This window comes from Esox lucius, chromosome 11, assembly GCF_011004845.1.
Source record: "Esox lucius isolate fEsoLuc1 chromosome 11, fEsoLuc1.pri, whole genome shotgun sequence".
Classification (NCBI taxonomy): domain Eukaryota; kingdom Metazoa; phylum Chordata; class Actinopteri; order Esociformes; family Esocidae; genus Esox; species Esox lucius.
In genome coordinates, this window is record NC_047579.1 from 5,489,898 (window position 1) to 5,514,362 (window position 24,465).

At 44.3% G+C, this 24,465-nt stretch overlaps 1 protein-coding gene across 2 annotated transcripts; it reads right to left on the minus strand.

Annotated features, from left to right (window-relative positions):
- Positions 1–891: 891 nt before the first annotated feature.
- On the minus strand, positions 892–24,433 carry aldh16a1 (aldehyde dehydrogenase 16 family, member A1). Of its 2 annotated transcripts, none has more exons than XM_034295102.1 (17): positions 24,166–24,433; positions 17,195–17,294; positions 16,727–16,849; positions 16,475–16,636; positions 16,320–16,397; positions 10,995–11,182; positions 8,131–8,289; positions 7,435–7,593; positions 6,854–7,010; positions 6,444–6,519; positions 6,120–6,225; positions 4,337–4,470; positions 3,826–3,993; positions 2,753–2,957; positions 2,340–2,525; positions 2,096–2,221; positions 892–1,918 (listed from the first exon to the last, which is right to left on the minus strand). In XM_034295102.1, exons 1-17 carry the CDS (start codon positions 24,250–24,252, stop codon positions 1,748–1,750), a joined length of 2,385 nt encoding a protein of 794 aa, XP_034150993.1. In that variant the 5' UTR covers positions 24,253–24,433; the 3' UTR covers positions 892–1,747. The 2 variants fall into 2 exon arrangements, with proteins under 2 accessions (XP_034150993.1, XP_010904176.2); XM_010905874.4 differs by having other exon boundaries at positions 16,475–16,632; positions 16,723–16,849.
- Positions 24,434–24,465: the final 32 nt, after the last annotated feature.

Below are 24,465 nucleotides of genomic sequence, written 5' to 3' on the forward strand. Positions count from 1 at the left end.
AGGTTTGGAATTTCTACTTTCCATATTACTGTAAACTGTACTGATAATGCAAGATTGTCTGGTTAACTGCTGAGCTCTTAAAGTTCTCATCATGTGGCACCTTCTAGGCTACCGATGAGACCTGGAACAGGGCTTGGAGTCTCTTAGATGTAAGAGGTGCATGAGGCCACCCAGCTCATCAGCAGCAGGTGGGTGGAACATGGTGTGTCGCATGAACTCTTTGGGGTGCCTTGACATTTCCACTACAGAGAATAGCGATACAAAAGAGAATGTCAACTTTGATGGACGGTTCCCATTTGGTTCGAACGACGACTTATAACTAAGCAGGACAAGGTAGAGCCTGAACCGAGCATTAGAAATGTCGTGTCAGCTGTAAGTCCATAAAGCACTAGGCCTGGAAATGATCACAATGTGGGAAAGGCACAACCCTTGTAAAGCAGCAAAACATTTTATAGCAATGAATCAGCACAAAAAGGATCCACGCTCACGGTGACACTGAAATGTGAGTCAATGCCATCGGACTAGGAAGGATATGTGGTCTTAACATGACGTAGGCACGTAGCAACATGTTTTAACCCGTCTTTACATGGATATTCAACATGGTTGAAAAACGTCGTTTTTAAAACTTGTGAGGAACTGGCCACAATCTAGTTAAAAATACCATGTCAAAAGGAGGTGACAGTGTTGGCGTTTAATCACAAAAGGGGAAGTTTAAGAGGAAATATTGAGCCTCTGTTCTCCTTTCAAGCCAAGCAAAAAGTTTGACCTTAGGACGAAGCCCAACCAAAGCTATAAATGGAGGTAGGAGGGTATAAACATGAGGAATTTAATCTCATGACCAGCCTTTGCAAGCAGAGATGACGTTCCACATTAAGAGACCGCATAACAGTGTAAGGTTACAATAGTTTTATTACAGGTCCTAAAACTTTACAACTACATGATCATTAACAATCATAATACTTCGAACATGAACAATAAAGAAAATAAATGAATAAGAAGGCCTAATGTATGCAACACCGTTGAAGACTTCGTAAGAACAGAACTAACTGTTTTAATAAACAACATTGGAATGGCTAGATTAACTTCTCATGGGTACCAACACCACCAAACATATTTTATTTTTAACTGAACATTATAGATAAGGCTATAAAGGAAAACATTTTGGTTATTGTTGGCTAAGGCTAAGTTCCTGTAGCAGACCATGCATCAGCAATGCCTATAACAAGGCATAACAGAGAGGTAGTAGTAACCGATGCATAAGGGTTATAACCGTTTATAACAGTTTTCCATAAAACGCCATAACATAGCTCCATCTATTTGCTGTGATTACATCAGAGTCATCATGACTGTCGGAAAATGCTGGAACATGTCTGGTTTTTATAGTAACCACAGCCTTCGTCATGAAAGAGGAAGTTGCGTATGATTGAATATTCCCAAATCGTCTGCCTGACCGGCAGTCCGTTTTGTTGTTGGTCTATTAAGTGCATTTTAAAATGGAATGTGAAAGACCCACTCAAACAAATAGTGTCTCTCACTACGATGTCCTCCAACGCTCACCTTACCCCCCCCCTTCTCCCCGTGGTTAATTCCCAGAATGGGACTAAGGACCATACACACCCTCCCTGTTCTTAGAAATCTGATTTCAAATATTCCTCATTACTCATTCTAATTCTCCAGCTTTCTCTCTCCCTTCTCCCTCCCTCCACCTTCTTCTTGTTCCTCTCTCCCCCCTTTCTCCTCTCCCTCTCTAAGCGGTGGGGATCCAAACACTCTTCCACTGGACAGCCCGTCTCCACCTCTCCTCCAGAAGCGAGGGAGGAGGCTGGCTCCAGACTCTCCCTCCATCCTTCTCCTCCAGGCAGTGAAGCCACAGGTTCTTCAGAGGGCTGGCACATGTGTGCTGGAGGTACTGGCAACCCTGTGTGTGTGTGTGTGTGTGTGTGTGTGTGTGTGTGTGTGTGTGTGAGAGAGAGAGAGAAACTAAATAAATTAACACTAAAACCCACTTAAATCATTTCTCTACTTAAAACTGATTAGGTGCTATGTATGCACGTGAGCGTGCATGCGTGTGATGTGCGTATCGAAGCAAACACACCTCCACACTGCCCCAGTACCATATGGCTTTAATGACACTGTGATTGGCTAGAGCTTGGGTCAGCTGATCTCTGCCACCAGTTAAAATGTTGACCACACCTGCTGGAATATCAGAGGACTGGAGAACCTAGAGAGAATACAAGAAGGAGGAATGAGGGGAATAAACACACATTTACAATACCAGTGGGCATAAGAGAGGAATAAACATACATATTCACAATGCCAGTGGGCAGGACTGGACTTACCTGGATAAACTCTAGAGCTGGCAACGGGTTCTTGGGACTGGGCACCATGACGACAGCGTTGCCCATGGCAACAGCAGCCACCAGCAGGGAGACCATAGAGAGGAGGGGAGAGGAGTCAGGGAGAACCACACCCACCACCCCTAGGGCCTCTGGGATGGAAAGAGCCGAACCTGACTGTGGGACAGGCTAGAGGAGAAGGGGAGGAGAGAAACAGAGGAGTTCAGTATGTGGGTTTCTGTCCTTGTTCAAGTCAGAACAGATGATGGAACCAGGAGTCTCTCTCCTGTTTATTTCATAACTACAACCACTGGACTGTAAGAAAGTGTAAGAAAAGAAGCTGGAGAAATACTAGTTTCTCAACTCTGGTGCGGTCTGCACGAATAAGCCAGATTCAAATGAATACCGGGTCTTACCAGAATTCCGCCCGTTTCCTTATCGCAGCGAGCTGCCCAATCATAGAGCTGAGCAATGCTGAGCTCCACCTCCTTGTCCACCTCCTCCAATGAGAGACCTGTCTGAGAATGAAGTGACGCGGCCAAGTCCCGCCTCTTCATCTCCAAAGCTTTGGCCAGGGTGAAGAGGGACTGAGCCCGATCCGTAGGGCTCCTCTTCATCCAACTGACATGACCCAAAAGAAAAGAGTTTTCCATAACATTTATGAACACAAACACACACACACACACACACGTCACTGAGCTTGTGGGGACGCAAAATAGAATTCCATGTTCCCTAAACCTAACCTAGGTATAATGGTTAGATTTAGGGAACCATTAAACCTAGACCGAGCCCTGATGCCTAAACCTAACCCAACCATTAAACCTAGACCGAGCCCTGATGCCTAAACCTAACCCAACCATTAAACCTAGACCGAGCCCTGATGCCTAAACCTAACCCAACCATTAAACCTAGACCGAGCCCTGATGCCTAAACCTAACCCAACCATTAAACCTAGACCGAGCCCTGATGCCTAAACCTAACCCAACCATTATACCTAGCCCTGATGCCTAAACCTAACCCAACCATTAAACCTAGACCGAGCCCTGATGCCTAAACCTAATCCAACCATTAAACCTAGACCGAGCCCTGATGCCTAAACCTAACCCAACCATTAAACCTAGACCTGATGCCTAAACCTAACCCAACCATTAAACCGAGCCCTGATGCCTAAACCAAACCCACGCACTGTAACGCTCCACAACAGCTATTTGAAAGGAAGATTAGAAAGCAAAGACGCTTATATGACTGGCTACACCTTTTTCATTCTCTATACATTTTCAAGATCTTTAAGTGTGTGGGAGACATTAAAAGCACTTGATATAAACGATGATCTGAATTGGATTCAGTCCACAGTTTGGCTCTGAATATTAAATAGTACATGGAAACAGAGTACTATTTGCTCTGCATAGAGCATTTGGAGTAGGCCAAAGGTGTGGGTGATGTTTGGCGGACTATCAACCCACAGACAGCAAACAGGGACAGAGCTCACCCAGGTTGGACTTTAATGGCAGCCTCCACGGCGTTGCGCACGTCTTTCCTCCCCGCATCTGGACAGTAGGCCAGCACAGCGCCATCTGGTGCCAGGACGGAGACACTGCTGCCCGACTCAGACTTACACTGCTTTCCCCCCACATACTGCAGGTAGGAACGAGGGCAACTGAGGGAGAGAGAGGGTGTGAATGTTATTTAGAAGTCTGTGTTTATAATATGAACAATATTGGCCCACATCATTAATAAGTTTCCTTCATTGTAACCGACCTAAGAAGTTCAAACTTAAACCGTTTTTTTGTCCAACGCCTCCGGCAAGGCTCTGACACCCCGCCCTGAAACCCCGCTTATAAATCCAGCATCATAGAGACAGAAAGATACAGACCGACACACAAAAGGAGAGAGCCAAAGAGAGACAGAGACAGACCCATGTTCGGGGAGAGATTAAAGTTTCACTGAAAAGAAAACACGAAACAAAATGTTATGAAAAGAAAAGCAGCCCTTTAAACCACCTGGAGGAATCAGGTCCTTGGGGAATGATGGCCGCTGAGGTCGCCGTCCCAAACCTGGAGTAATCCAGAGAGGTTGGAGAGGAGCGGGGGAGTGAAGGAGAAGAGGAGGAGGGCCGGAGGAACTGGAAAAGACCCTGGAAGTGGAGAGTGGCGATTTAGGAGACATAGGGACATGAAAAACAGAAAACGTGTAGCCTCCCTGGCTGGACCAGACAGCAGCGTCTGTAAAGGACTCAAATGTACAGCTGGGACCGGAAAGAAATATGCTTGGATGAGAAATCATTTGGATATACACTACTGTTCAAAGGTTTGGGGTCACTTAGAAATGTCCTCGTTTTCGAAATCTTTTTTTTTTGTCGTCAATTTAAATAGCATCAGGTTGATAAAAATATATTGTTAATGTAGACATTGTTAATGTTGTAATTGACTATTGTAGCTGGAAACAGCAGATTTTTAAAGGATCACTTTAAATGAACTTTCTTCTGAAACCCGTCAGTCTATTCTTGTTGTGAGAAATGAAGGTTATTCCATGCGAGGAATTGCAAAGGAACTGAAGATCTCGTACAATGTTGTGTCCTACTCCCTTCACAGAACAGTGCAAACTGTCTCTAACCAGAACTGAAAAAGCAGTGGGAAGCTTCGGTGCACAACTGAGCAAGAGGACAAATACATTAGTGTCTAGGTTGAGAAACAGACGTCTCACAGGTCCTCAACTGGCAGCTTCATTAAATAGTACCTGGAAAACACCAGTCTCAACATCAACAGTGAAGAGGCGACTTCTTGGCAATTTCTCACATGGAATAGCCTTCATTTCTCAGAAAAAGAATAGACTGTTGAGTTTTAGATAAAAGCTCTTTGTTTCTGGCCATTTTGAGCCTGTTATCAAACCCTCACAATTGCTGATGCTTCAGATACTTAACTAGCTTCTTTAATCAGCACAATAGTTTTCAGTTGTACTAAAATAATTGCAAAATGATTTTCTAATGATCAATTAGCCTTTTAAAACTTGGATTAGCAAACACAATGTGCCATTGGAACACAGCTGTGCTGATAATCAACTGTTTCCAGTCATTTACAGCATTAACAATGTCTACACTGTATTTCTCATCAATTTGATGTTATTTTAATGGACATAAAATTTGCTATTCTTTCAAAAACAAGGATATTTCTAAGTGACCCCAACCTTTTGAACGGTAGTGTATCAAATTCAATATCAAACTAAGCAATATGGAAAATCTGGGTCAGGACTGAAATCAGTTAAGTTCATATTTGATTCAGATGATTTGAATATCAAGGAACAATTTGGCTTTACTGTTGTTTTAGTTATTTTATCTGCCAATAACACATTCTCATTAACAGCAACAACCTGCCGTTACGGCAACCTTTCATTTACCGGACCAACGGCACAGCCAGTCACCCCTCACAGCCATAACCTCTCCAGGTTTCTTCCTAGTCACTCTACCAAGGCCGGAGCCTACTGGTTTTCTGTTTTACCTCATCGTTAATTGTACCCACCTGGTGTCTTAAGTCTGAATAAGTGCCTGATTAGAGGGTTGCAATGAAAACATGAAGTGAAACTGGCTTTGAAGTCCAAAGTTGAATCATATTGTTCTGGGGAGTTTTTTCAAGCCACGGCGCATCAAAATCCTATTGTTTTGTCTTTGGGGTTTAAGGTGAGGTATCTATAGAACCACACATTTCTAACAGCAAATAATAAAATTTGCTTGTTAATCATAGTATTATAAAATAAATGGTTAAAGAATAAAGCATAAAGAAGCTATACCTCCTTCCCTCCGTCGGTGCAGTTGCTGCTCTCCTTGTGTCCAGAAAGAGGCAGGGAAGGATCCAGAACAGAGTGGGAATTGACCCACACTGAACCAACAGAAAGACTGGGGACAGTGAGAGCGGTTGGCCAAAGGTTAAACGTTCACATGATCACTCCATTCAAATGGCCAAGCTCCTACAAAAAGAACCTATGGTTCAGGCATGCATTGGATTGTTGAGGGAGGGGGAGGCACTGCCCTGTTTCAAGAGGCTATAATCAGTTGTCACTGATAATACAGTACATATATAATAACGTGTGTGGGTGGGTGTGTGTCTCCTATACCCCTTGGCAGCCTCCAGAGCCAGAGTGAGGTCTTCCGTCCAGAGAGAGGCAGCATAGCCGTGCGGGCTGTGGTTACCTGTCAAGACATGACCAGACAGGGTTTTTTAAACACAAACCCGGTTCCCTACTAAACATCTCTAAAGATAGCATGCTAGCTAATAATGTGAATAACAGGAAATGTCTTACGACCTCCTGTCACTGCTCCAATCTACAGTACACAGTGGGCAACACATTCAATGTTCGACCGCAGCTCGTACAATTTAAATCTTCAGGTGTTTACATAATAAAAGAAATGATGCCCGTCAAGTCTTTTTCTTTTTATTTACACAAATATCGTAGTGTAAAAAGGCTAGGTGTGTTTGTGGTTGGTGTTTGAGCCTGGTCACAAAGTACAGCGTGGTTGTCTTTACCCAGTGTGACACCTTCCGTTTGGCTCCTGAAGGAGAGGAGTGGCAGAAGGGGCCCAGGGGGTGGGGTCACCACACAGGGACAGGAAGGGGCCATTCCGCACAGCACGGTTGGGGGGTAGGAGGCACCAGAAGGGGACGGGGCACATGGCTGGATCAGCTGATCACAAACATTTTACAATTAGGATCATGTGAATAAAAAAGAAACAAACGTTTCCGCTCAATGCCACATCTATCAAAAACAAAACACACAATTGACATAAAGCAAGCAAGAATGTCTTAGACCCAGATTGGGAATTGCAGCATATGGAACTTGCTTTGGATTTTAGTTTTTCAGGTATATTTTTTATGTAATGTCTAATGATGTTGTTCGTTTTTTTCCATTTAATGTTTAAAATGTGGACCGACCTATAATGAAGAATTCAGAGCATACATGGTAGTGTTCAAGTAAAAAAATGTAATCTTGATCTAACAAATTTTCAGTTACCTGTCACGTAACCTGCCTGCCGCGTGAGTGTTCATATGGTTGAGTGTACCTACTCCACATCAACAGTGAATGCTACGCCAAAATGGTATTGACTGACCGTGGCCCCCTGCTGTTGGGCCTCCTCTACTGCAGCGTCCACCAGCCTCCGATCCCCTTCTTTCTGAAGAGGAACGCTTTTCATCCCTGCCATCCGTGACTTCAGACGGGCCACAACAATATCCAACACTGACTCCTGGACACACAGTAGCCACTGGCACTAAGAAAGTGAAAGAGAGAAGGACTATTTCATGAAGAGTCCACGGGTCTACTGCTAAAATAACTGTCCCGTTGTGCATTCCAATGTATGTTAACTATTCTGCTAGATGTCACTTGTCATCTCATCATCAGGCTTTTCAGTAGGTGAACCATGTGAGCTATAAATCATGGCTAGATATATTATTTAAACTTATTTGAAATTCAGGGGGTTCCCAAGAGAACTGAGAATCCCTAATATACTGTATAACGTAGGCTTGTTGAGTCAGTGATGGCTATAGAAAGGACGCCCAGTGGCCATCATTGGGACTGCATCTCATTCTTCAGCAGAATCTCTTGATCCCACCAGTCTGATTTGGCTTACAAGAAACTACTTGAAGAAGTACTGGTGTCTCACCTCAACCTCGTTCTTAAAGTCTGTCTCTATCACTCTACCAGTCTGATCTTTCTCTCCTTAATAACTGTCTCACCTCTCTCTTCTTCTTAAAGTCTGCCTCTATCACTACATCAGTCTGATCTTTCTCTCCTTAATAACTCTCACCTCTCTCTTCTTCTTAAAGGCTGTCTCTATCACTCCATCTACAGCGCTGTCGATGTCAGCTGACTCAAAGATGATGAAGGGACAGGTGGCACCGAGGGAGATGGAGAGAGAGACTGGAACCCCCATGCCAGCCGTGGCTCTGCACAGCTTCTCTCCATCCTGGATGAGAGAAGGAGATGGAAATGTGTGAGGGAGAAAGAGGAGGAGGAGAGTCCAAAGCACAGTGTAGGACACCTTTTAAATAGATGCTGCTCAGAATGCTCACATACAGCTGATGTTAGACCAGATGACAGAGGGACAGACAATGCTTACAACATACACTGGCGGACATAATGGTGGAATAATATACAGATTTTGCTGTTTCAGAATAAAATGTGAACTTTTATTCAACATAGTGGCATTCAACTGATCACAATGTGATTTGCTGATGTAAAAAACAGCACCATCACCATTTAAAAGTTTTTTTTGATCAAATTTAGACAGGCCCCATTTCCAACAGCAATCCCTTGAGTAATCAAGCTAAATTGCTTGTTTGGCACTAGAAAATCACTTCCCATTATATCAAACACCACAGAAAGCTATTGGGTTTGTTAAATGAAGCTTAACATTTGTGTTTGTTTTTGATTTGCCTCAGTATGCAACAGACTGTCTTATGGTCAATACGGTAAAACATTTGCAAAAGATAAACAACTTTCTCTAGAAACCCGTCAGTCAATCATTGTTTTGAGGAATGAAGGCTACACAACACTGTGTAAACAAAAGTTGTGATGCTGTGTTAAATGTAAAGAAAAACAAAATGCAATCATGTGCAAATTATTTAAACCCCTATATTCAAGAGAAAATAGTACAAAGAGAACAAATCAAAGATCGAAATTGAGAATTGTCATTGTTTCTTAGACAAGAAACCAGGCAAGCTTAGTTCAGCTGACCTGCAAAAGATTCGAACCGGGATCCCCCACGTGAAGGCTGTGTCGTTAACCACCACACCACGGAGCTGTACACTTGCTGGTGTCAGTATCGCCTCTTGTCTCTATCCTGAACAAATCCTCTTTAATAGTTAATTGGCCATTTGTGAATGACATTGATACAGTTAAACTGACTAATGTTTCTTGCTAAGTTCACCTGCACCACAAATAGTGTCTATGTATTGCGTTTGCCACTGGCCATTTTAACAGGATATTAGCCAGTAATAAGCTTTACCAGTATCTACTAACTTACTACTAACTTAGTGAGCATTGTGTTAAACTGACTAACGTTTCTTATTAAGTTTACCTCCACCATAGCGTCTATGAACTGTATTGCTTTTGCCACTGTCCGTTTTAATCGCTTATTATCCAGTAATAGACTTACTAGTATCTAGTAACTTCCTAGGAATAATCATAAGAATTGAGCAATTTCTAGCGAGACTGAAGATGAACTTTTCCATGCCAGAAACAGTCGCAATATTACTGTATACAGTTCCAGTTAAGGCTTACTATAACGTAACTACTGTATGTTGTAGCCAGCAAATTTGTTTGTCTATCCTGACCCAAAATGCATGCACGGATGCGTACTTCGAAAATCCACCAGAAACAGTTTTATTTCATGCTTACTATAATGTAGATACAGACGGTTTTATTCCAGCAAAGGTTTCGTCTATATGGAATAATTCATAACACATACATTGCTTCGCCTGCAAGGAGATACGAACTCAGGATCTATAGTTCACGTCTGGTTCTCTAACCACTACACTATTTAACAAGGAGTATCATCAGTCAGTCAGTAAGAGACATTAGCTCTTCTTGGCAAACAGGCAAACAGTGCAACAATTTAAGAATAACGTTTCTCAACATAATACTGCAAAGAGTTTGGGGTTCTCATCATCTATGGTTCATAATATCATTAAAAGATTCAAATAATCTAGAGAAATCTCTGTACACAAGGGACAAGACTAAAAACCAATATTGAATGGACGGGATCTTCGGGCGGCACCGCATTCAAAGCAGACATGAATCTGTTGTGTGCATCACTGCATGGGCTCAGGAACACTTCTGATAACCATTTTCTGTGAACACAGTACACTGCTGCATCCACAAATGCAAGTTAAAACTCTACCATGCAAAGAAACCAGATATAAACAAGATCCAGAACCACAGCCACCTTCTCTGGACCCGAGATGATTTAAGATGGACTGAGGCAAAATGGAAAACTGTCCTATGGTCTGACAAAGCAAAATATGAAATTATTTTTGGGAATTATGGACGCTGCGTCCTCCGGACTTAAGAGGAGAGGTACCATCCAGCTTGTTATCAGCGCACAGTTTAAAAGCCAGCATCTGTGATGATATGGGGGTGCATTAGTGCACATGGTATGGGTGACTTGCACATCTGTCAAAACACCATTAATGCTGAACAATATTTACAGGTTTTGGAGCAACATATCCTGCCATCCAGACAACATTAATGCTTATTTCAGAAATTCAAAATGTATTTTTCAAAAAACAATAAAATTACTCAGTTTCAACATTTGATATGTTGTCTTTGTACTATTTTCTACAAAATATAGGGATAAATGATTTGCATATCATTGCATTCTGTTTTTATTTGCATTTTTGCAGCGTCCCAACTTTTTTGGAAATGGGGTTGTACAACGGCGTAAACTACGGTCTTCAAAGACAAAGGAAAACTGTCTCTAACAAGGACAGAAAGAGATGTGGACGGCCCAGCTGTATACCTATAGAACAGGGTAAGTACAACAAAGTGAACAAAAACTGTTTTTATACTGTTCTAGCTGTTGTTTGTCACATTGGCAAGACAACTCCACCTCAAAATGAATGGAGTGGAATCATTGGTGTGATTGTGTGATCGGTCGGTGTGAGTGCTTACGTTCTTATTGCCACTGTAGGTGACGTAACTAGTGAGCGGATTTTGAGCCACTGTGGACGCCAGTGACAGAACATTGCCTGTGACCACATTAAGCACCCCAGCAGGAAGTCCCGCTTCTACAAACAGCTGAGCCAACAGGAGAGCAGGAATGGCTGTCTCCACGCCAGGGATCACTACCACTGTGTTGCCTGGGAAACACAAGAGCTAGGGTTACAAACTGCAGAGTAATGGTTTAGTGATGGGGTAAAATGTACAATTAGTGTTAGGATTAGAATAACTTTTTCTCTACCTTTAATTGCATGGCCCTACTGCACTCACCCATATTCTCTATTCCTCTTTAATAAAGTTAGGTCAGGAAATATTTGGACAGTGACATCATTTTTATAATGTACACCACCACATTGGATTTGAAATGAAAAAAAATTAAAAAAATATGCAATCAAGTGGTTTGAACAAATTCAAGGTGCTGAAAAAAAATATTGTATGCTTGTTTAGAAATTGCAACCATTTTCATACACAATCCCCTTATTTCAGGGGCTCAAATGTAACTGGACAAATTAACACAATCAATAAATTGTAAATTTTTAATACTTTGTTGAGAATCCTTTGCAGGCAATGACTGCTTGAAGTCTGGAACACATGGACATCAACAAACGCTGGGTTTCCTCCTTTGTGATGCTTTGCGAGGCCTTTACTGTAGCGGTCTTCATTTGTTGTTTGTTCGTGGATCTTTCTGCCTCAATTTTTGTCTTCAGCAAGTGAAATGCATGCTCGATCGTGTTGACATCAGGTGATTGACTCGGCCATTACAGAATATTCCACTTCTTTGTCTTAAAAAACTCCTAGGTTGCTTTCGTAGTAATGTTTTGGATCATGAGCCGTTCCAAGCCATCTCCATGCTTTTTTTCTTCCCATCATCCAGGTAGAGGTTGATCTAAGTTTCATCTGTCCAAAGAAGGCTGTTCCTGAACTGGGCTAGCTTATTTTAGATGTTTTTTGGCAAAATTTGGCCTTTCTATTCTGCAGCTGTGGTGAACCCTCTGTATTTGCTCTCATGAATTGTTCTGTTTATGGTAGACTTGGATATGCCCACTTCCTGGAGAGTGTTCTTCACTTGTCTGGATGCTGTGAAGGGGTTTTTCTGTACCATGGAATGCATCCTACGATCATCCACCACTGTTGTCTTCCCTGGACGTCCAGGCCTTTTGTGTTGCAGAGTTCACCAGTGTGTTCGTTCTTTTTCTCAGAATGTACCAAACTGCTGATTTGTCCACTCCTAAAGTTCCTGCTTTTTTTGCAGCCTAAGGATGGCCTGTTTCACTTGCATTGAGAGCTCCTTTGACTACATGTTGTGGGTTCACAGCAACAGCTTCACCCTTGGAGAATTGGTAATATACACTCACCTAAAGGATTATTAGGAACACCATACTAATACTGTGTTTGACCCCCTTTCGCCTTCAGAACTGCCTTAATTCTATGTGGCATTGATTCAACAAGGTGCTGAAAGCATTCTTTAGAAAGGTTGGCCCATATTGATAGGATAGCATCTTGCAGTTGATGGAGATTTGTGGGATGCACATCACGGGCACGAAGCTCCCGTTCCACCACATCCCAAATATGCTCTATTGGGTTGAGATCAGGTGACATTTCAGTACAGTGAACTCATTGTCATGTTCAAGAAACCAATTTGAAATGATTCAAGCTTTGTGACATGGTGCATTATCCTGCTGGAAGTAGCCATCAGAGGATGGGTACATGGTGGTCATAAAGGGATGGACATGGTCAGAAACAATGCTCAGGTAGGCCGTGGCATTTAAACAACGCCCAATTGGCACTAAGATGGATCCATGTTCTCATTCTGTTTACGCCAAATTCTGACTCCACCATCTGAATGTCTCAACAGAAATCGAGACTCATCAGACCAGGCAACCTTCTTCCAGTCTTCAACTGTCCAATTTTGGTGAGCTCGTGCCAATTGTAAACCCTAGAAATGGTTGTGCGTGTTGTGGCTTCACAAATGCTTTGCTGCATACCTCAGTTGTAACGGGTGGTTATTTCAGTCAAAGCTGCTCTTCTATCAGCTTTAATCAGTCAGCCCATTCTCCTCTGACCTCTAGCATCAACAAGGCATTTTCGCCCACAGGACTGCCGCATACTGGATGTTTTTCCCTTTTCACACCATTCTTTGTAAACCCTAGAAATGGTTGTGCATGAAAATCCCAGTAACTGAGCAGATTGTGAAATACTCAGACCGGCCCGTCTGGCACCAACAACCATGCCACGCTCAAAATTGCTTCAATCACCTTTCTTTCCCATTCTGACATTCAGTTTGGAGTTCAGGAGATTGTCTTGACCAGGACCACACCCCTAAATGCATTGAAGCAACTGCCATGTGATTGGTTGATTAGATAATTGCATTAATGAGAAATTGAACAGGTGTTCCTAATAATCCTTTAGGTGAGAGTATGTACCATTTGAGCAGGCACAACACATGTCTTTTATTTATTATGGGATTCACATTCAAGTGTAGGTCATAACAGAATGGCACGGTCAAAAAACAAAACAGGGCAACAAAGAAAAAAATGAACTGACCCCTGTTCAAAAGTCTGCATACACTTAGTTCTTAATATGCAGTCTTTTGTAATTGTTGTCTATGAGGCCCCGAATTCTTGCAGGTGGTATAGCTGCCCATTCATCTTGGCAAAATACCTCCACGTCATAATAAGTCTTTGGTCGTTTTGCATGAACCGCACATTTGACTTGATGATATTAAGGTCAGGAGACTGTGATGGCCACTCCAGAACCTTCACCTTGGCCTTGTGCTTAGAGTCATTGTTGTGCTGGAAAGTCCAAGAGCATCCCATGTGCAGCTTTTGTGCAGAAGAATGCAAATTGTCTGCCAGTATTTTCTGATAACATGCTGCATTCATCTTGCAATCAATTTTCACAAGATTTCACATGCATTTAGAGCTCACACACCCCCAAAACCTCAGTGAGCCAGCACCATGCTTCACAGTGGTAGAACAGAATACCATGCTTCACAATGGTATTCTGTTCACTATAGGCCTTGTTGACCCCTCTCCAAACATAGCGCTTATTACAGTGTGCCAGAAGCTGTGAGGCGTGTCAAGGTGTTGTTGAGTATATTGTAACCTGGCTTTTTTGTGGCATTGGAGCATTAAAGGTTTCTTTCTGGCAACTCGACCATGCAGCAAATTTTTGTTTAAGTATCGTCATATTGTGCTCCTTGAAACAACCAAACTTTTTTATTTCCTTTTCTATCTTTATAAAGTTCCATTATCATGTTACGCAGGTCTTTTGACAGGTCATTTCTGCTCCCCATGGCTCAGAATCCATGTGAAAGCTAACAAACTCATTGATTATTTATACATAGACATTAATTGCAATTTAAAAAGCCACATATGTGGGAAATTCACCTTTAATTGCCATTTTAACCTGTGTGTGTCAACTTGTGTGTCGGTAACAAGGCCAAACATTCAAGGGTATGTAAACATTTGATCAGGGCCATATTGGTGATTTCTGTTATCACTATGATTAAGGAGCCAAAAAAATATGTGATAATAAATGGCTTCATATGATAACTATCCTTAAATAAAAGGCAGTTTATTTGCAAGATCAGTCATATTTTCAAAATCAATTCAAACTGTTATTTACTCACATTTAGCTCAAACAGTGTTTATAACTTTATTTCCTCATTGTCATTGTTTGAAGATCTACACTATGATATTAATGTAGCAATCGTTCAAATAGGGACAAGAAGGGTTACTTATGTACTAACAGGCAGCCAACTATAGCAGTTATATATTTTTTTAATAAATATAATACGACTGACATAAAAATGTATGATATTAGCGATTAGAACGTTTTGCCCCTCCCCAATATATCACTGTAAATATAGCTATGTAATTCCAATAATATTTATAAGACGCAATGAAAGCACTTGTGCTGATTATAAGCACTTAATAGCGCATTTTTAAGTTTCAAATGATTGTGCCCCCCGCCCTTTGCTTCACAATGGTTTGATCCAGACCTCAGCACTGGCACATCATGCAGGTACTACATAACTACAGTGTGTATGTGTGGGAGTCTGAGGGAGACTGTCGTTCAGTAACTAGTTCAAAAAAGGATATGTTAGACATTTCTTTACTTCTACAACTCAATACCATAAGACACATTTATAACAGTGACCAATCTTCATTTTCACTGCATTGAATTACAGGTCACACTTTGTTAGCTAGCGGTTAGCTGACGTTTTCTAGCTAGCTACAGTATCATCAACCAGTGTTTGCAGCTGTTTGAATTCGAATCAATGAGAGAAGCTGGCATTGCAATGTATGTAGTGTACCTTAGCTGGCAAGGTGATTGTGTTGGTGTAAACCGTCTGAAAGGGACTCAAAGCACAAACTTTTGAGAGCTTCTGAATAATTACATGAATAAATTATTTACACACCACGTATTCCCTGATTGATAGAACAAGTGAAACGCGTCAGTATCTTTTGCACCACGATCTTCAGTTGTTTTCCTTCAGTTTGCATTCTTTCTATACCTTTTATTCTGTTTTGGTACCCCAATTTCCCTGTCTTGGGGAAAGACATGACTATCATAGTAGCAAGTCACTCAGCTCGATTAGCAGCGTTTAGAAAGACGAATCCTGCTGTAGGGGTTGACTAAACCAATTTATGCCTTCTATAAGGGGTGACAGAGCCGCCACAATATTTTTGGGATACAAATCCCAGTCAATCAACCGATTTAAAATTTAGTTATGACACTAATTACTTAGAAAGAAAAAAATGCAAACAAAAAAACATTTTCATTCCATGATTTGAGGGCCCTCCTCCCATTGGGTCCCTGGGCAGTCAGTCCACCCCCCTTGAATTAGTAAACACAACGTGCCACTGGAACACAGTACTGATAATGTTGCATAGAATGGGACTCTGTACGCCTATGTAAATAAACCATAAAAAATCTGCCGTTTCCTGCAACAACAGTCATTTACAACATTAACAATGACTACACTGTATTTCTCATCAATTTGATGTTATTTTAAATTGACCAAATATTTGATTTTCTTTCGAAAACCAGAACATTTCTAAGTGAACCCAACTTTGGTATGTATTGTAGCTTCTGGTGGTCAGCAGAATAAAGACGATTGTTGAGGGATTAGAGTTGGAATTAGAGTTAGGGTTTATGGTTAGTGGTAAGTGTAAGGGATTATATGATGGAAAATAATTTTTTATGGGAACAGTTTCTTGGGTGCCCACAAAGGTAGTAAAACAAATGTGTGTACGCATGTGTGTGTCATACCCATGGCCAGGGCTGGTAGGGCTTTAAGCATGAGCGAGTAGAGGGAGCAGTCATCAGAAACAACCACTGCCACCAAACCTGGAAGACAGAGTAGAGTCAATATACACACACTCGCACACTCACACACATGCACACACACACATATGCAGCATTACCTCGTGGTGTCCAGTCAGGGAGGAGGGTGTCACGGAGCTGAGCCCAGCCAGAGTAGTACTGCAGCAGCCTGACCAGTGCTGAGAAGGAACTGGGAGACTGGGCCAGGTCACAGAGCTCAGACAAACACTGACCATATCTCTGGAGGCCACTCACCAGCCTGACACATGCAGGTACATATGTTTAATACAGGTAATACATAATGCAGACTGGGTCGGCCGTCAGTTTTAAATAGCTAGCTAAAATGTACCCCAGTAGAGTCTTGGCTCTCACGTGGCAGGGTAAGGCACTCCAAGCCTTGAACCCACTGGCTCCAGAGGACACAGACAGGGACACATCCTCATCTGTGGCACACACTGTAGTACACACACTACCACCTAGTGGGTGGGAATGAAGAGACCGAGAGACACAGACAGTCAAATGGCACACACTGTAGTACACACACTACCACCTAGTGGGTGGGAATGAAGATACAGAGAGAGAAATGTCAGAATATCATTTCATTGATGAAAAGCATTTTGAAGAACAACGTTTTGAAGATAAAAAAATTACAAGACAGTAGTGCATAGCAGAGTGTGAGAAAGCATGCAAAATATTGCATTCAGGTGAACGAGACCCAATGTCAACAATGGTCCACTCCTGGGAGAGACCTCTCATTGGAGGAGACTGACAAGAAGGTGGAGCTCAGCATTGCTCTGCTCTGCGATTGGCCATAGAGTTACCTGAAGAGTCAGTCACACTGCATGTTTGTCTTCCAGCTGGGAGGACAAACCTTCCGTCAATGAACAGGCCGAGAGCACCAGACTGATGCTCAAGCCAAGCCTGAGGAAGGAGACAACATGGGAGTTTGTTCAGAGAGTATACCGAAAGACTGGCAAAATGAGACATGGACAAAAAGACAGGTAGAGGTACAAACATATGACAACAGAACATTTTACAAATAAAGTATGTAGTACCATGGAAAAGTATTATGAAACTTTTGATGAACCTAGCAATGGAAAATGTAACATTTCATCAATTAAATGTTTCATGTCAGAATACCGGGTAGCGTACAAGTGTCAACTGTAAGGGATCAGGATTCAACCATGTAATGGAATAAAAGACACTTTCTTCCCTCAGGCCATAAGGCTCCAATCAGCAACACTGATCTATGATCATAATAATCATGCATGAAAATTCCAGATGCAATGATGTTTTTCCATGTACATTGGAATATTATTTTGTATCATTCATCTGAATATTATACTCATATTTATAATATTTAATACTACCCATATTGTTTATAATCCCATTCTATTTGCTGCTAATTTACACTGTTATGTATATTTTTGAACACAAGTTAGTTTTCATCATTAAGGGGTTTTTGTTTGCCTTGGGAGACCCTACCAGGGGCATATAGCCCCAGACAACATAGCTCCTAGGGTCACTGGGGTACTCAAACCCCTCCACCACGTTAAGGTGGCAGTTCGCGAGCGCCTGGTGGCCGGGCCTTTCCCCATGGGGCCCGGCCGGGCCCAGCCCGAACGAGCGTCATGGGCCCGCCCTCCCGTGGGCTCACCACCCACAGGTGGGACCGGTGCAGAGAGGATCGGGCGGCAGTCGAAGGCGGGGGCCTAGACAACCCGATCCCTGGACACGGAAACTAGCTCTACGGACGTGGAACGTCACCTCGCTGGCGGGGAAGTCCGAGTGGACCATGTTCTCCACCGCCATTGTCGAAGCGGCCGCTCGGAGTTGTGGCCGTAAGGTCTCCGGTGCCTGTCGAGGCGGCAATCCCCGAACCCGGTGGTGGACACCCAGTGGTTTCTGTTCTGGCATAAGAACAGAAACCACTGTAGCCTTTTTCCAGTTACGATAACCCTCGAATGAGGTGAAAACAGTCCTTGGAGCATCGAGGAGGGAAAAATGCCTACAAGCAAAACAGTAAGCTGCATCTTTCGATTGCGAGTATTCTAACCAGGGATGAGATTTGTACCACTTGCTGCGGAAGCTTCTCCTGGCTCCTCCCTGGAGGGTCTTAGGGAAACATTGTCTGCACTGGCTCCTCCCTGGAGGGTCTTAGGGAAACATTGGCTGCACTGGCTCCTCCCTGGAGGGTCTTAGGGAAACATTGGCTGCACTGGCTCCTCCATGGAGGGTCTTAGGGAAACATTGGCTGCACTGGCTCCTCCATAGAGGGTCTTAGGGAAACATTGGCTGCACTGGCTCCTCCCTGGAGGGTCTTAGGGAAACATTGTCTGCACTGGCTCCTCCCTGGAGGGTCTTAGGGAAACATTGTCTGCACTGGCTCCTCCCTGGAGGGTCTTAGGGAGACAATGGCTGCACTGGCTCCTCCCTGGAGGGTCTTAGGGAAACATTGTCTGCACTGGCACCTCCCTGGAGGGTCTTAGGGAGACATTGGCTGCACTGGCACCTCCTACCTGGACATGGATACGTCTAGAAGATGGAGGGGAGGAGAGATTCATACTGAATTACATCTAAACTAATTATACAATATTACAACTAGTAAACTATGAACTCCATGAACTGCCACCTTAACGTGGTGGAGGGGTTTGAGTACCCGAGTGACCCTAGGAGCTATGTTGTCTGGGGCTATATGCCCCTGGTAGGGTCTCCCAAGGCAAACAGGTCCTAGGCGACGGGTCAGACTAAGAGCGGTTCAAAAACCCTTTAATGATGGGGCTCGTACGCGAGCGCCTGGTGGCCGGGCCTTTCCCCATGGGGCCCGGCCGGGCTCAGCCCGAAGGAGCGACGTGGGGCCGCCTTCCCGTGGGCTCACCACCTGCGGGAGGGACCATAAGGGGCCGGTGCGGAGAGGATTGGGCGGCAGTCGAAGGCGGGGGCCTAGACAACCCGATCCCTGGACATGGAAACTAGCTCTAGGGACGTGGAACGTCACCTCGCTGGCGGGGAAGGAGCCTGAGATCGTGCGTGAGGTTGAGAGGTTCCGACTAGAGGTAGTCGGGATCACCTCTACGCACGGCTTGGGCTCTGGAACCACACTCCTTGAGAGAGGATGGACTCTTCACCACTCTGGAGTTGCCCATGGTGAGAGGCGGTGGGCTGGTGTGGGTTTGCTTATAGCTCCCCAGCTCTGCCGCCATGTGTTGGAGTTTACCCCGGTGAATGAGAGGGTCGTTTCCCTGCGCCTACGGGTCGGGGATAGGTCTCTCACTGTTGTTTGTGCCTACGGGCCGAACGGGAGTGCAGAGTACTCAACCTTCTTGGAGTCTCTGGGAGGGGTGCTGGAAAGTGCTCCGACAGGGGACTCTATCATTCTACTGGGGGACTTCAACGCCCACGTGGGCAACGACAGTGACACCTGGAGGGGCGTGATTGGGAGGAACGGCCCCCCTGATCTTAACCCGAGCGGTGTTCAGTTATTGGACTTCTATGCTAGTCACAGTTTGTCCATAACGAACACCATGTTCAAGCATAAGGGTGTCCATCAGTGCACGTGGCACGAGGACACCCTAGGCCGTAGGTCGATGATCTAATTTGTTGTCGTTTCATCTGACCTGCGGCCGTATGTCTTGGACACTCGGGTAAAGAGAGGGGCGGAGCTGTCAACTGATCAACACCTGGTGGTGAGTTGGATCCGATGGCGGGGGAGGAAGCTGGACAGACTCGGCAGGCCCAAGCGTACTGTAAGGGTCTGTTGGGAACGTCTGGCAGAGTCTCCTGTCAGAGAGATCTTTAACTCCCACCTCCGGCAGAGCTTCAACTGGATCCCGAGGGAGGCTGGAGATATTGAGTCAGAGTGGACCATGTTCTCCACTGCCATTGTCAAAGCGGCCGCTCAGAGCTGTGGCCATAAGGTCTCCGGTGCCTGTCGAGGCGGCAATCCCCGAACCCGGTGGTGGACACTGAAAGTAAGGGATGCCGTCAAGCTGAAGAAGGAGTCCTATCAGGCCTGGTTGGCTTGTGGGACTCCTGAGGCAGCTGACGGGTACCGGCAGGCCAAGCGGACGGCAGCCCGGGTGGTTGTGGAGGCAAAAACTCGGGCCTGGGAGGAATTCGGTGAGGCCATGGAGAAGGACTATCGGCTGGCCTCGAAGAGATTCTGGCAAACCGTCCGGCGCCTCAGGAGAGGGAAACAGTGCCCTACCAACGCTGTTTACAGTAGAGGTGGGCAGCTGTTGACCTCAACTGGGGATGTCGTCGGGCGGTGGAAGGAGTACTTCGAGGATCTCCTCAATCCCGCCGTCACGTCTTCCATTGAGGAAGCAGAGGATGAGGGCTCAGAGGTGGACTCGTCCATCACCCGGCCTGAAGTCACAGAGGTGGTTAAGAAACTCCTCGGTGGCAAGGCACCGGGGGTGGATGAGATCCGCCCTGAGTACCTCAAGTCTCTGGATGTTGTGGGGCTGTCTTGGCTGACACGCCTGTGCAACATCGCGTGGCAGTCGGGGACAGTGCCTCTGGGATGGCAGACCGGGGTGGTGGTCCCTCTTTTTAAGAAGGGGGACCGGAGGGTGTGTTCCAACTATAGGGGGATCACACTTCTCAGCCTCCCCGGGAAAGTCTATGCCAGGGTTCTGGAGAGGAGAATACGGCCGATGGTAGAACCTCGGATTCAGGAGGAACAGTGTGGTTTTCGTCCAGGCCGTGGAACACTGGACCAGCTCTATACCCTCTACAGGGTGATGGAGGGTTCATGGGAGTTTGCCCAACCAATCCACATGTGTTTTGTGGATTTGGAGAAGGCATTCGACTGTGTCCCTCGCGGCATCCTGTGGAGGGTGCTTCGGGAATATGGGGTCCTGGGTCCCTTGCTAAGGGCTGTCAGGTCCCTGTACGACCGAAGCAGGAGCTTGGTCCGCATTGCCGGCAGTAAGTCAGACTTGTTCCCTGTGCATGTTGGACTACGGCAGGGCTGCCCTTTGTCACCGGTTCTGTTCGTAATTTTTATGGACAGAATTTCTAGGCGCAGCCAGGGGCCGGAGGGTGTCAGGTTTGGGGACCACACGATTTCGTCTCTGCTCTTTGCGGATGATGTTGTCGTGTTGGCCCCTTCAAGCCAGGACCTTCAGCATGCACTGGGACGGTTTGCAGCCGAGTGTGAAGCGGTGGGGATGAAAATCAGTACCTCCAAATCCGAGGCCATGGTCCTCAGTCGGAAAAGGGTGGCTTGCCCACTTCAGGTTGGTGGAGAGTGCCTGCCTCAAGTGGAGGAGTTTAAGTATCTAGGGGTCCTGTTCACAAGTGAGGGAAGGATGGAACGGGAGATTGACAGACGGATCGGTGCAGCTTCTGCAGTAATGCGGTCGATGTATCGGTCTGTCGTGGTGAAGAAAGAGCTGAGCCGCAAGGCGAAGCTGTCGATTTACCGGTCAATCTACGTTCCTACTCTCACCTATGGTCATGAGCTTTGGGTCATGACCGAAAGGACAAGATCCCGGATACAGGGGGCCGAAATGAGCTTTCTCCGCAGGGTGGCTGGGCGATCCCTTAGAGATAGGGTGAGAAGCTCGGTCACCCGGGAGGAGCTCAGAGTAGAGCCGCTGCTCCTCCACATCGAGAGGGGTCAGCTGAGGTGGCTTGGGCATCTGTTTCGGATGCCTCCGGAACGCCTTCCTGGGAAGGTGTTCCGGTCCCGTCCCACCGGGAGGAGACCCCGGGGAAGACCTAGGACGCGCTGGAGGGACTATGTCCCCCGGAAGAGCTGGAGGAAGTGTCTGGGGAGAAGGAAGTCTGGGCATCCCTGCTTAGACTGCTGCCCCCGCGACCCGGCCCCGGATAAGCAGAAGAAGATGATGATGATGATGTATATTTTTGCTTTATATATTTCTTAGTTCTTACAGCATAGATGTGGTGTGCCATGTTACATAATTTAATTGGTCAGAATGATGCTTTGTTATTCTGTGCATTTGATAAATAAAACTTTGAACTTGAACTCCCTAGGGGAAACCTGGGCCTTACCTGATTTTCAGGGTTAAATAAATAAATATTATAATATATAAATATATGTAAGTATTTCAATGTAATTGTTTTCTACATTATTACCAAGTGAGTCATATATTTTCTTCATAACTTTTGAAAATTACAGTAACTTGTTGATAAAAGCCATCCTTGTCAAAATGTTGACAATTTGTTCTCAACCCTAATTAATGATTTATAAAATATTAAACTATAAATGCTCTATTCCCAACAGTCTTTCTGACATATTTCAGACATTATGACCACAATAAGATGTCAGAAAGACATTGTGTGATCAGTGGGTTTCATATAATCCAACGGACACACAACGTGCTACCCTGAACTTTTTTATGTTTTAATGGTCTCACTATTTAGAACTTAAATTGATGTTCTTTCTATAATATTTAGCTTCTGTTCATACTGTCCTATAATAATAACAATAATATTTATATACCACATTTTAAGGACCCAAAGACACTTTACAAAATGAACAAGGAACAGAAACATATAAAAAATACCATGAGAAAGTACCATTGGAGCTTATGGAGGGATGTAGAGTTGATGCCAGTGAGTAGGGAGTTGCATTAATCAGGACAGGAGGTTATGAACACATGTATTAGGGTTTCAGCAGCTGGACGGGGAATGTCTCAGAGTTTGGCGATTTTGCAGAGGTGGAACATTTTTGATTTGTTTAATGTGCTGATCAGAGGAGAGTGTAGAGTCCAGAATGACACCAAGGTTACGTACGTGGGGGGATGGAGAAACAACAGTGTCATCGATGCTGAGATTGAAAGTGACAGTTTTGGTGAGGATGGATTTGGTTCTAATGAGTATGAGTTCTGTTTTGTCACTCTTTAGTTTGAAGAAGTTGTCTTTCATCTATGCTTTTATTGCAGTCAGCCAGAGATCTAAATGCATGTGAATTACCAAAAATTGCAGTGCATAATACTGACTGCCTAGGATTGAAGTGTTAATGATGTCTAACAGGGTGAGACTGTGATTATAAAAAAACATGCTTCTTTGGCCAATAATTTAAATGTACTACCATTACAATCACAGCAGTTACCAAAATAACCAGAAACAGGTACCCAAAACAACCCCAAAGTGCCCAAAACAAAACTTTACAAACACCATTAAAAAAATATCAAAATATACTATCCTATAAACAAACCATTAAGAAAATTGCCATTTGTAAACAAATAGAGAGCTACTTAAATTTTTTTTACATTTAGCCTTCAACGTGTCTATTTGAACTGGCCAAATTATAAGCTATGCGCACACCTTTTCGTTGGCTGCAGAATAACAAATAAAATGATACGTGCCTAGGGAGTATAGTGTTGACAGTTTAGTGAGCTGTAGTGAGGTCAGGGTACATCTTCCATCACGTTCCCAGCACATCTTACTGACAGAAGCTACATTCGGCCACATACATAATGAACTTTACCCTGGACATGAATGCTGTTGAATGTGGGTCGTTCAAACCGCATAATCCCACACAATTTGCCCTCTTGGGTCACACAGGCTCCATCATAAATCAACATTGTCACGTGTCTGTCTTATGAGTTACTGCAGCTATAGAATCCACCTCACAAAGTAATAGCCAGCTAACACATGATCTCGAGTCTAATTACATTAAACTCCAAAAACCTATATATAGAATTTCCATGTGAAAAAACGGTATGGCTTTGGAATGTTTAGAGCTATATATCAAATAGTTAGTTATACACTAGTTGGACCCGTCTACAGCATATATACTGTATATTAACGTCTTTACCTGAGCTGTAGCAGTGCTTGAGCTAGTCGGTCCGTAGTCCATGGATTGAAATATATCGTATACTGTCTTGATGGTGCTGCCAGCCATGCTACAATGTTGCAAGATGTAACGTTTCGTCTGTGTTGTTCGTTAACACAAACAAATGAAAGTACCAACCTGACTGCTCTAGTCAGTCCACGCACTAAACAGAAAGACTACTAGCCAGAGCTCTGACAGTACAGTTTTCCCAACAAATATTGCACGTGCTGACTTCAGAGGGATACGTGCAGAAAGTTTCCACACGGACACATGTCATGTGGA

Bases quoted from the DNA above. Each gene is read 5' to 3' on its own strand.
- aldh16a1 (XM_034295102.1), bottom strand. From the start codon at position 24,252: ATGGCTGGCAGCACCATCAAGACAGTATACGATATATTTCAATCCATG. The intron at 2,526-2,752 runs GTAAGACCCGGT...CTTCTCCTCTAG, and splicing joins AGGAAACGGGCGGAATTCTG to CCTGTCCCACAGTCAGGTTC. The intron at 2,222-2,339 runs GTAAGTCCAGTC...TATTCTCTCTAG, and splicing joins CAGCTCTAGAGTTTATCCAG to GTTCTCCAGTCCTCTGATAT.